Raw genomic sequence first — 13,628 nt, forward strand, 5'->3', positions numbered from 1 at the left:
AGAAACTTGTGTCAAGGGTGTTTAAAACTGTAGTTTGTATAATATTACACTTAAAGTAGATTTGTCACACAGGACTATATTTATAGTGCTATATTACATTGAAGGGATATTACCAAAAGTGTGGCTAATTAAGCCATCCAATCCAGGAATCAATGTTTGGAATGATTTATTTAAAGTGCCTTGTCTCATGAATGCCCCCAAACTTGCCAGCATATATAATTTTGCCTTACAGATGCTGTCTTTGGATGCTCTCTTTTCAGGCAGTAATATATACAAAACCTTCTGATTTAAAAGATAAAAGATCATTTTAGTCTTTAAGTATAAACCATATTTAAAGTATTTCAGGAGAAGTAGACACATTTGATGCTTTAGACACAGCCTGATGTATCCAACTGCCTGATGTATCCGCAGCCTGATGTATCTACTGCCTGCCATATGTTGGAATAAATTGCCCTACTGAGGTAAGTAAATACTACGCAGTGATCCTCTTTGAGGTAATTTTGTATCCAGCCACCTTGTTTATCAGCTGAGGGAGTTTCCTGGTGGAGTTTCTGGATACTATTGCATCATCTGTGAATAGCAATCACTTGACTTCTTTCTTTCCAATTTGTATCCCCTTGATCTCCTTTAGTTGTCTTAATTGCTCTAGTTAAAACTTCAAGTACTACATTGAATAGCTATGGAGAAAGTGGGCAGCCTTGCCTTGTCCTTGAATAAGTTTCTCTCCATTTAATTTGATGTTGGATATTGGCTGGCTATACCTGTTGCCCTTACTGTGTTTAGTTTTGTGTCTTGTATCCCTGATCTCCCCAAGACTTTTGTCATAAAATATATCCAGAACCTTTCACATCTGCCTATAATGTAAAAGTAGGAAATTAAAACAGTTGGTGGGGTTAGGCCTGCTTCCACATCTCCTGCACAGAGCCGCACATGTGACTTCAGCCTGCAGGTGGCGTGTGCTTTCCCTGGCACATAGCATGTGACTTGTGAGTTCACTACCCTTTCCTGTCAGCCACCTGAGACAGTGGTGGCATCCTGTTTTGTACAGCCGTTTGACGACTTAGAATTCACTGTGACCAGACGGTGTGCATGGTAAGGGCTGGTCACACTACCTTCAGCTGTAGCACCAGGTCCATTCTGTACTTGCCCAGAGGGTTGATGTCACTCAGAATCAAGGCGATGATGATGTCAATCCCATTGGATTCGTGAGTGGCGATACAGGTCTAGAAAAGGAGATGTTTGTAAGATGACATGCTATTTTTGACACAACACTAGAAATAGTAACAAGACTTGAAACTTCAATGCTGCGTGCAGACAATGTTGGAGATTTGAATTAGCTTTTTGGATAGGGTCTGTTAATTGACTGGCATTGGTAAGTGTCTCCGACTGCAGAATATTAATACACCATGAAAAACACCTGTCTTTGACATGAAGAACTGCAGAATTTCAAAGATGAGAGGGTAAATTAAAACTCTTCCAGGCATTAAATCTCAGCGGACCCACTAATGCAAAAGGAGATCCTTAATCTGAGTTTTAAGGTCTGATCAACCTAAGAACACAAGGAGAGGGGAGATTTGCTCGTGAATTTCATAGAACAGTCAGAGCAGAGGCTCCTGTGTGCGAGGCGGTGGGAAGGCACACAGGGTTGTTGGGCTCAAGTGTTCGTGGTGGGATGTGATTCACCAAAGCACAAACACCCAGAGAGAGCAACAGGCCTGCTCCGAGGGTGAAGGTCCAGTGTGCCAGGAATCTGGGCTTTGTTTGATGGCAGCAGCATGAAGGCCACATTCATGGGCACCAGGCTACCAAGCCACCCAAGAGAGACTAAAACCCTCGTGAGTCACACAAGAAAGCACAGCCCCAGCCAACAGGATGTCTCTTCTTCATACAAGACCATTCGTGCAGAGGCAAGGTGCTCCTGTCCAACACTGTGTCCTGGGGCTTTTCCGCTCAGGAGAACATCTGCCAAATCCAAGGGGAATCTATTTCCAATCATTTCCAGAATTTTCTTAAAGACCACTCTGTGCATTTTCAGAGTATAGGGAATTACCTAGGTAAGGTATGCTATCTTAGTACAAGTTTTTCCTCACAGAACTTACTTGGATTGAGGACTTTCAAAACTCAGTTCCACCATAAAGTAGGGGATGTTCTGACTGACTTTTCACAAAACAGCAAAATATGAAAGAAATACGAAATGCATGTATACTTTCTCTTTTAGAGAGAGAATTTTATCATCAAACCTTACCTCTGAGTTTGTGCACTTTACCTTGGTTTTAAGTCAACAGTCAAGGACACCTTTATCATTGTTGTAAGAAATTAAAATATAATCTTGAAAGTAAAGAGAAAAACATGTACAAACTCCTCACAGAGATGAACACAAGACCATTATGATAAGGATCAACATGTTTGCATCATATAGACCCACAGATGTATGTATGTCGAGTGTATGTGTTTACACAGGCACAGTGTGTGTGTGTGTGTGTGTGTGTGTGTGTGTGTGTGTGTGTACAGTTATAGAATCTGCAATAGAAAAGCTGACTTTTTCACACCTTTCTACAATAACCATTGGTGTTTGGCATCAATCACATCTTTAAAATTTATGTCCAGAAATGTTTGACATGCAGGCTTTCCTGCCCCTGAACCTTGCCCGCTCTAGGATGTTTTGTGGATTCTAAATGATTGTAAGAAAGTCAGATGACATTACTCCCTTTCCTCCCCTTCATCTTCTGTCCTGTCTTCTCCCATAATGTGTCCTTAGAGCAGAGCAAGGCATTCTGGGAGGCAGGGTGAATGTTGGGTCTCTCGCACATGCATGTGCTCCAAAATCAAACTGGCACATTGTTTGGGCTCAGAAAGTCTGTAGCTTTTCTCCAACTGTCTTTGCAGTGTCTCGGAGTGCTGCTGTCTCTGAGCTGATCTCTGAGTCTGAAGCCATGCATCAGCAGGATGACAGCCATGAGGCCCATTTCATAAGCTAACCAAGTAGGCATAACATGGCTATTATACCCCACAACATGTACACACTGCACTGGAGCCAAAGCCACAGCGAGTCAATGCCATACATCTGGAAAGACTCTGTATAAAGAAAAACTCAACATTGGGAAAAAATACAATCTTACCCTTCATTCAGTAACTCTTTTTCTCTTAAATATTTTCATGGGGGTTTTCATTTACAATGCAATTAAAAATGTAGCTCACTGTGCTAGAGAGATGGCTCAGTGGTTAAGCGCACTGACTGCTCTTCCAGAGGTCCTGAGTTCAATTCCCAGTACCCACATGGTGGCTCACAACCATCTGTAATGAGATGTGATGCCCTCTTCTGGTGTGTCTGAAGACAGCTACAGGGTACTCACATAAAATAAATAAATAAATCTTTTTTTTAAAAAACGTAACCTACGATGTACTAGTCTACACTTCAGCCTTTGTATGTTCTGTGAGAAAAGCAGCTGCGCTGGGCAGAGCAAGCGAGAAGGCTTCACCAGCACGTGAGGTGGGCTCTGTGCCTGCTGCTCCTGAGTCACAGCTCCTGTCACAGGACGCTCTGCTGTCTTGGTTACCTGGTTCTCATGACACGGGCCCTGGCAGTACTCGGTCAAGCTCTCCAGGGTCTGGTTGACCAGAGCTACGTTCTTCTCATTGATGTAGAGCCCCAGCAGGCCTAGGCCCCCTGTGGTGCTTCCACAGATGCAGTCCAGAAACTGAAGTGTTTCACAGACAAGGTTGTAGTTTGTTTTGTTGTTCTGGTTCCTCAAGAAGTTCTGCAAGGTGAAGTAAAACGCAACTGAAGGACTGAGAGCAAAACACAGGGGGGAGGGGGTGCTGGTCATGCGCAGTTTCTGTGTGTGTGCCTGTCTGTCTGTCTGTCTGTCCGTCTTGTGTGTGTGTGTTAGTCGATAAGACTCTCTGCCAGTATGGACTGGTCTTCATGAGAAAGTGGGACAACCTGGGGGAAGGAAGGTGACCAGCGGAAGAAGGAAAGAAGGAGGTGGCACCATGGAGTGTGACTATGACCGAGCATAAGGATGTGCGTGAAAATGTCATAATGAGACTCGCTGTTTTTCAAGGTAACTTTAAAATAATTTAAAATTAAATAATGTTTAAGTGTTGGCTTAAGGTCCTCTTAAGGTCGAGAAGCCCCTCCCCTCAGATCCTAGCAAAAGTACTCGCCCATAGAAGTCACACTAGACATCACCCCGCTGTCTGCATTGGAAGCCTACAGAGGACAGAAAAGAAGCTGAAAAGAGGAGGGGAAATTAAATGCTCATGGAGGTTGAGTCCAACTTCCACATGAAGCATCCCTGACAACCCTGCCTAGCATGGTGCATTGTGGGTAGGGTCATGGGAGGGGCAACTTGAAAGCCCTCTCAAGCATTTCAGTAGACAGTCCTAAACCTGTGAACACGCACACGGAAGAGATTCGCTGCTCGCTGCCTGTTAGCACGGAGAGTGGCCAGCAAAAGCTGGAGCCTTACCCTGGCAGTGAGATGGGTCTGGCTCTTAGGAAATGCTGCCATGTGTAAGAATTGCGAAGCAATAAGCACAGTAGTGACGCAACAGGCGACTAAACGAGAAGTAGACACTATGGAATGTATATTCTCTCAAGCAGAAATAAGGTTTACATGTACAAACCAGTGTTTATTTTATGCACAGAATTTTCTAGACAAAAAAAAAATGCACTTCCTGTGGGGGAATAAGGCTAGGGAAAGAACATGAAAAGAAATAGAAGGAGAAGGAGTTCTTGTATTAATGTATTTGCAGATATCTATTTATTTATTTTGATTCGTTTTTGCTATTTGTTCTTCTTATCGACACCGTGAAAGAAAAGGTTCTATAAGAAAGTGCTCGGACCATATTTTCCTGGCTAGCAAAGTCAGATATTACTGTCTCTTCTGCTCATCTGAGTCCCACCCTGTCAGGGTGTGTGGGTGAGAACTAGCCGGCGGGCACGCCCTGCAGAAGCTAGATCTAAGCTGAGGCTGGCCTGTCCATAGGAGCCATGCTACCATTCGTTCGGGAACATCTCAGTCACATGGGCAGCATTCTAATCCTAGGCAGGACCCACTATGGAAACCTCAACCAGTTCACCGTAATCCATTAATAAAGGTGTTTCCCCGCGCTAGCTAGCAGCATGGGGAAGCTGGGTGTCTCTCAGGAGCACTCTGCCAATGCAAACTCTTCCCGTGAGCATCCCACTTTCCCTCAGCCAGGCCAACCACAATGGCTCTTTCCCTGTGCTATGGTGTCAGCCAGAGGCAGGGCATACAAATTATGCCAGAGAGGTAGTGAGAGTTTCGAGACAACCATAGTTCACCTGAGAGGAGAGGGTAGTGCTGGAGATATTATGATGTGGACTACGCAAATTTGCTAAACAACTTCCAGTATAATGAAAGACTTGAGGTGCCAGGGTGAGGGGATACCCAGGGAGGTCTACACCCATCCAGAGGAGAAGAGGAGAGGGAAGGGGGAAGGATTGTGAAAGGGGGTGACAGGGAGGAGGGCAGTGAGCGAGATGTAAAGTGAATAATTAAAAAAATATATAAAAATATAAAATAAAAAATTTATTTTTAAAATTCCTTACATCACTTTGTTTCTAATGAAACGTAAAATATACTCAATCATCATGTTCAACAACTATGGGTTGGGAAAGACATAAATACTTGGGTCTAAAACTGCGTAAGGTTGAGGAGACAAAGACGATCTCTCTGAGCAAACACCACAGAGGAGTAGATGGTGCTCAGTGGGATAGGAAGACGTGAGATTTGGACCAGTGTATAGATCTGGGTGTTTGGAATTTTAATATGTAAACAATTTCCTCTTGTCTTTTTTCCTTCCATCTCAACCAGGCTTTCGTGTCTTTGTTGAGCATTTCTCTAGAATTCCCTTCAAATCTACATATTAGCTTCCCTTGAATTGGGCTACATGGGCCACAGCATTCACGCACGCACACATGCACATATACACACATGCGCGCACACACACACCACACACATGCACACACACACACCACACACATGCACACACACATGCACACACACACGCACACACGCACATGCACACACGCACACACACACGCACACACACACGCACACACGCACACACGCACACATACACACACGCACACACATGCACACACACATGCACACACACCACACACATGCACACACACGCACACACACATGCACACACACCACACACATGCACACACACACCACACACATGCACACACACATGCACACACATATGCACACACATATGCACACACACATGCACATACACACACATACACACATGCACACGCACGCACGTGATAGAGGAAGTACCTGAAGCTCCCGGTTGTGATTCTCACACAGTAACTGCAGGAACCTGAGGATGGGCCGCATGATAGTGATGGCTGGGCTCATGGTAACTTCCTCTGCAGACTTTTCCTCCGCACTTCCTGCTTCCTGTCCCGGGCACATTGTGTCAATGTCTGGGTCCATTTCCCTTCTGTACACACAGTATGCTTTGGACGTGGCTGAAGACGCCTCAGTCAACTGCCCTTTCATTCCCTCTTTCAAATGCAGCGATGAGTCTCTCACTGAAAGGCAAGAAGTGGTTGTGTTTCAGGACTAATTTTTTTTTCTTCTCTTTCGTTCTTTTTTTTAATTTTCTGACTAAAGGAAAATAAACACCTAACAACCGTAGGGATCCAAAATTATCCACAACTGAATTTTAAGTTTACCTAACAGGAGGTTCAATAATGCCCTGAAAGGAAGTTGAGTAACAACTGAAAAGTTAACACTGTGACCAGAAGAAAAGGTCTCAATACTTAACCAATTTCGGAATTTCCTGGCATATAAAAGTATATCACAAAGACATGTGAGCATCTGTATAAACATGTACAAAGACACACGAGGATATGTATAAACGTGTACAAATGACTCAGGGCTGGAGAGGTGGTGTGTTAGTTGCTTTTCCATTGCTGTGATAAAACACCATGACCAAAAGTAACTTGGGGAGAAAGGGTTTACTTCATCTTACAACTCTCAGATCTATCTGTGAATGGAGTCAGGGCAGGAACTCAAGACAGGAACCTGCAGGCAGGAACTGAAGCGAAGGCCATGGAGGAGTGCTTCTTACTGGCTTGCTCAGCTCACTTTCTTATCGAACCCAGGACCACCTACCCAGCAGAGGCAACATTCACAAGAGGCTTGGCCCTTCCACTTCAGTCTGAAGAGGAAAATGTCCCTACAGGCTTGTCTGCAGGCCAATCCTATGGGGACATCTCCCCAATTAACATTCCCTGTTAGATCTAGCTATGTATCAAATTAACAAAAGCCAACCAGTACAGAGAGCTTAGTGGTTAAGAGCCCTTGCTGCTCTTCCAGAGGCCTGAGTTCAGTTCCCAGGAACCATGTCAGGCTGCTCATAACTTCCTATAATTCCAGCTTCAGGGCGGTCCAACACCGTCTTCTGGCCTCCGCAGAGCCCACACATGTGTGGCACACACGGAGGGAACAGAATTCCTACAGATCTTATGGGAAAAAGGATAAATTGTAGAATGCTAACATCTCTACAGTTTGTATTTAACTGACAATAATTTGGTTATTTTTAATACAAACACTATAAATTCTGTCCTCAGAGATTAATTTCTGTGTTCAGAAAGCTCTGGATGGTTTTCTTTACTGCACAGAACAAAGAATTCCAATGTCTTTCCCACTGCCCGTTGCTTCCACACTGATTAAACTCCAATTTAGTTTGGTCCTGCAGGGTTATTTTTAGAGTCAATCCCTTGACCAAAATCCTTTATAGATGGAGGTCCATACTGAAAACTCGAGGGGGCAATTAAACCCCAAGAAGCAAGATGATGATGACAAAATTATATGAGAGTCCAATGCTTTAGTGCTTCTTTCTCTCACGCCATCCCTGCAGGTACCCAGGAAGGCCCTCACCTCTCATCCGAGGGCCCAAGGCCATGAGGTCACTGTCCTCCTCTCTCTTCTTGCTCCCTAAGTCTATGGTGTTGACAGTCACCGTGGATCTGATCTCTTTCTGAGCAGCCTTCATCCGATCGTAAAGGACTTTGAAGAATTTCTCTGACTTTTTTTGTTCATGCAACTGCTGGTAGAAAGAATTCTGCAGAGAAAGCAGAGTTTAAAGTATCAGTCCCTGAGGCAAGAAAACGGTGCTTTATTCTGAAACCAACAGAGGCCTTATAGATAAAAACACGTGGTGTGCTGCTTTTTCTCCCCAGATTATCCAGGCTTTCTGTCTCCCGGTCCATTCACGATGTATTAATAATACATTCCACAGTATTAGTGACAACGGCTAGAGTTTACTTGGAACCTTCCACTGAAATCTAACATTTTATATTCTATTTGATATATCCTTCCTACGTGTATCTTTAAATTGTAAGAGTAAGTTGTTATATCAAATGATCCTTTTAGTCTGATAGTATTATAAAGCCATGTATTGGTCCAATACACATTTATTGAAAGCCTATCATGTGTTGGGTACTCTACTGTTACTAGAGACAAAACAAAAAGAGAAAGTGGACATATTCCTACTCAGATGAGTTTGTAACCCAACGTGAGACAGGTCACTTACTTATGAGTAACCTGTATAAGTAATGACTCCCTGTTAGGTGAGGAAGATACTTTCCTTGTGTCTAACTGATGGGAAATTTAATTTAGTTTGTGTTGCCATGACAGCCTCACTCATGGGACCCCACTGGTAAATGGGTATTAAGTTGTTTGGCTACTTTGTAAATTTTGATCCTTTACATGGAGTTTAGGGGGAAAACAGCTGCAAATAAACTCTAGTTTGTCATTAATACTGACGCAGACCTTTCTGCATTTAAGATCAAATGTGTGGTAAGATGTGCCTCGGTGAGATGGGGAAATACTGAGCTGCGGCTACGAGTCACTGTCTCTTAATAACATCATGGAAGAATCCAGAAGAGCGGAGAGGAGACGGCAGAGGGATATACACCAGAAGACTGGATAGGAGACGGCGGAGGGATATACACCAGAAGAGAGGTAATTTAAGTGGGTGGAGAAACCTGAAGATATCAGTAGTAAGATATTGATATAAAAATAGAACGTATAGGAGAAAGACAGTAAAGATCAAGAAAGATGGCCGCCCTTTGGTTTCTGTAAACTTATTGAGAGTTAGCATGAAGAAGCAGTCCCAGGGCCACATGATTTCCTACTTAAGTGGAACCAGCCACAGACAAGCAGGTTGGGAAATCTGACTGTTACCAACATGTTTTCCTACAGGAATGCCTGAAGCCAGACCCACTAACAAGGCGAGGCTCATACACAGTGCACACACTCGGTGAGATTTACACAGCCTTCAGTGTCAGCTTCATGTCTGTTAGGGGACACTCCCTAGCAGGGGGCTAGCAACCTTGTATAGGAACAGGACAGAAAAAAAAAAGCCCACAGTAACCATGGCAACTGCACCAAAACAGTCAAGTGGGTGCCATTGGCTTGCAGGATACAGGCGGCGTCCACAGACCTCTGTGGTCTCACAAATTAAGCTGATGTTTGAGATCTAATCTTTGTAATATAGCGTGGCTGGGAGGTGAAGTGAGGCGGTGACATGTTCACTAGTGAGGGAGTCAGGGGAGTGTCGGAGCTCTGTTAAGACGATGTTTGTAGTCAGGGGTCCATTCACATCTACCCTATTATGGATACTTTCAGCCCAATGGTGTGATGGGCGGAGCGTTCTCACTCCATGCACATTGTATTGATGGGGGCTTGGGGGAGAGGAGATGCCGTGAAGCAGGATTGGCCACATATTACATAGGCCAGGCGCTGCAGCACTGGATGTAGGCCGTTTTATATAAATGATACTTTCTGCCAACCAGGCCCCGCAGCAAAGAACTGTGTTGGGGAAGGGGTGAACACGTATGTTTCACGGGTTAATCAGATGACACAGCTCTGCGGACAACAAGTAGTGTCAGGGGGAAATTCTGAGGCTTTCTTAGGAGCCAAAGGCAAAGGACGTAGGGGGAGTGTGTTTCAGAGGAAGAATCTGCCCCATGGAGGAGGAGGAAATGGGAGCAGTAGAGGACAGAGGTAAAGTAATGAAATAAGGACTAGTGTGTTAGCTTCCTTTCCAGTGGCTGTGATGAATCACCCTGCTGAGAGTGAAGCTTGGGAGAGACAGGGCTCATTCGCTCATGGTTCTAGATAAAGGTATCCATAGCAAGAAAGTCACAGAAGCAGGAGCTCGAGGAACTTGGGCATAGCCTATCTATAATCAGTAAGGAATCAAATGCCCTTGTTCTCAGCTTGCCTTCTCTACTCTCATATGGTTCAGACCCCCCTGCCTAGGGAATGGTGCCACTCACAGTGGGCAGATCCTCCCACCTCGATCTGCACAATCAAGATCATCTCCCAGAAGCATATCTGCCAGCTAATCTTATCTAGACCGATCCTCACTGAGACTCTTTCCAGGTGGTTCTAGATTATGTCAAGTCCACAACTGTAAGTAGCCATCCCACTGAGGAAGATAAAAGGCTCACATATATATATATATATATATATATATATGTATATATATATATAGTTATCATATATATATATATATATAGAGAGAGAGAGAGAGAGAGACAGACAGACAGACAGGCAGACCAGCCACTGTCCCTCCTAGGGGGCTAAAATCTGGAGCCAGACAGCAGAGAATAAATCCCATTTCTGTCTTTAAGTAGCCTTAAAGGAGCTTAGGTCTGCCTGTTTCTCCTTTGATCTAGGATTATACACATCACATCACGGGCTGTTTGAGGATTAGACAAACTAACGCATGGAATAATAGTTTCTAATGCTCAAGAACCTTTATGAATTCATTTCTTTTTCCTTCTGAGACAGTGTCTTACTCTATGGCCCAGGTTAGCCTCAAAGTGATTCTCCTCGCTCAGCCTCCAGAGTCCTGGGATTATAAGTGTGACCCATAATGCCTTGCTTTTATTCTTCTCATCATTACTGTTTGAAGCTATGACTTCTTCTACCCACCTCCACCAGCCCACATCTAGTCAAGTATACTGGGCACAAGAAGTAATTCACACAGTAAGGAAGGGATCCACTCTGGTTCAGAGTAACAGTGGCTAGGTAGATCATCAACTGAAAAGTAAAATACTGCTTACTAAAGACTGTGAAAAAGACTCAAGGCTGGAGAGATGGCTCAGTGGTTAGGAGCATGCGCTGTTCTTACAGAGGACCCCAGTTCAGGTCTTAGCACCCACATGGAGGCTCGCAGTTCTCTGTAACTCTGGGGATCCAAATTCTTCTTCTGGACTCCACAGGCACTGCATACACATGCTATACTTACATACATGCAGTCATACAACGTACACATAAATAAAAGTAAACCTTTTTAAAGGTGTAAAAATCCCATGGGTTTGGCAGGAGTCTGGGAGAGTGAGTGGCGTGACTGAGAAATGTCCCCTGTCAGCTCATACATTTGAACACTCGGTCCCCCAGTCAGCGCTGAAGCTTGTATCATTACAGAACTGGAGAAAGTATGTCAAGAGGTCAGGGGACTCTGAGGAGCTATAACCCCCCTCACTTCCAGTTTTCTCTGTCTTCCCATGTGGGCATGGAGAGGTGACCGCTCAGCTTCCCATTCCAGCAGCCTGCTGCCATGCCTTCTCGCCCCGACTAGTACGGCCTCTCCCTCAGGAGCCATGAGCTTTTATGGTCTCTTCCTCAGGAGCCATGAGCTCTTCCTTCTGGGAGTTACTTTGGTCATGGCGTCTATGACACAGGGAGGAGGATCACGTCTGAGACACTAAAGGGGGAGGCAGCTTCAGCTGGTCTGATCTAGACTTCCTAAGGCACACAGCACATCTTCTTAACGCAGTAGGACCACAGCACTGGAGCTCACGGCAGTTGTGGCAGGTGATCAAGCTGGCGCCAATGTCCCAGCATGGAATGGGAGGGGCTTGCAGACCTCAGCCCCGCCGGGGGTCTACAGCTGTGTTCTGGGGTCTGGGGCAGGGAGAATCAGTTTTCTCTGAGGGGATTAACCTACTCTTTGTAGGTTAAACATGGTCCAGCAGATGGCTCTGCATGCAGGGGTACCTGGGCAGCACGAATCTGAGCTGAGTTTATTAGAATTGGGGGAGGGGAAGCAGGAAGTTGGGGGAGATTAGGGAGGTGGGGTGGGAATGTGAAGAATGAGGGGGAGGAGAGTAAATGTTAACAAAATGCACTGTATGAGATTCTCAAAAAACAAAAACCTTTTAAAAAGTAGAGATGACAACCAGGGGTGACAGAAAAGTACCTGGGTTTGTGTGTTTCCTCCTTCCAGCAGGGCAATGCCAAGCAAGATGCCCTCGGAAAAGATCCTGTCGTTTTTGGTGTTCACAATGACATCGATGACAAGTTCGGAGGCCCCTTCCTTGTCCAGCAAACACTGGATATCGGACATGGAAATCCCCGTCTTATCGGCATCCTGTCCAGTGAAGCCCCCTGTGGTCGGGGAACAACAAAAGAAAAACCGTCAACCTTTAAACCTTGATCACAGACACTGTTTAAATAGTAAATAGTGTTTTCAAGTTCTTGAAGCGTAACAGGATGCACCACTGGAAACTTTAGTTACATATGCATACGATAAAAATAAATAAATCTTTATAAAAGTACTCTATGAAAGGGAACTAGCCTTCCACCTGTAATGTTTGAACTGAGAAACTGCAATAAATCGTCTGGAGTCACAAGGCAAATCCACTACAATGCTCAAATCTGTAGATTCATGAACCCCAAACCACACAAGGTTTTCACTGGTGTTTTAAGTCAATGTTTTCCCCATGTCACTTAATGAAGACAGACGTGTAGCACTGACATGAAGACATGCCTTGGAACCCTAAAACGGGGGAAACAAGAGACCTCACCTCCCACTTGTGCTGTCTTGGCGTAGGCTCCTGACAGAGGTCCGTTCACACCAACGCTGTGGTCACCCTTGAAGTACCGATTCAGGAGGATTTTCCGTAATGTGCTACCCTAGAAGAAAAGGAGAGAATGTCAACATGCCAAATGCATCTAGATCTGACGGAAAGCATAACATTTTTATACCAAATTAGTATTTTCTGAGGAAAATTATAACTGTACCCAATAATAACAATATATTCCTTTTTATAAAAAGTGATGTAGTGTGAGGGAGAATGGGGCTCCTGGCATCCACTGAGGAAGTGTTCCCTTATCCCCAATCCCTTCAAGCTGTACACATTAAATACAGGCTGACTGGAGAGCCATGGAGCTGGCTCTGTGGGTAAAGGACCCTGCCACCAAGCCTGTAAACTCCACATGCGTGCTGTGACGTGCACACACAATGTAAGTAGTATAAACTAGTTGAATATGCATATATATTTTCTAGAGGCCATTGAGAGATGTCAGGAGTAAAAGCACCTGAAGCCAGGCCTGACCACTGAATTTGATCTGTGGGACACGTGGTAGAAGGAATGAACCAGCTCCTAGACACAGGTGCTGTGTCAGCCATGTCACACACACACACACACACACACACACACACACACACACACACACAGAGACAGACAGACAGACAGACAGACACAGACACACAGAGACAGACACACACAGAGACAGACAGACAGAGATACAGAGACAGACAGACACACACAGAGACAG

The 13,628-nt window shown here is 44.7% G+C and overlaps 1 protein-coding gene across 7 annotated transcripts in view; it reads right to left on the reverse strand.

Annotated features, from left to right (window-relative positions):
- Positions 1–13,628, reverse strand: part of Itpr2 (inositol 1,4,5-trisphosphate receptor, type 2) — a 406,037-nt gene that overhangs the window by 118,881 nt on the left and 273,528 nt on the right. For all 7 annotated transcript variants that reach the window (XM_039108425.1, XM_063286748.1, XM_039108427.2 and 4 more), the window contains 6 exons: positions 12,875–12,983; positions 12,268–12,455; positions 7,932–8,115; positions 6,321–6,577; positions 3,558–3,758; positions 1,113–1,223 (listed from right to left, as the gene is read on the reverse strand). In XM_039108425.1, coding sequence (XP_038964353.1) covers positions 1,113–1,223; positions 3,558–3,758; positions 6,321–6,577; positions 7,932–8,115; positions 12,268–12,455; positions 12,875–12,983 — 1,050 coding nt within the window. The remainder of the gene's footprint in view (positions 1–1,112; positions 1,224–3,557; positions 3,759–6,320; positions 6,578–7,931; positions 8,116–12,267; positions 12,456–12,874; positions 12,984–13,628) is intronic.

The sequence above is a fragment of the Rattus norvegicus genome, chromosome 4 (genome assembly GCF_036323735.1).
Source record: "Rattus norvegicus strain BN/NHsdMcwi chromosome 4, GRCr8, whole genome shotgun sequence".
Lineage (NCBI taxonomy): Eukaryota > Metazoa > Chordata > Mammalia > Rodentia > Muridae > Rattus > Rattus norvegicus.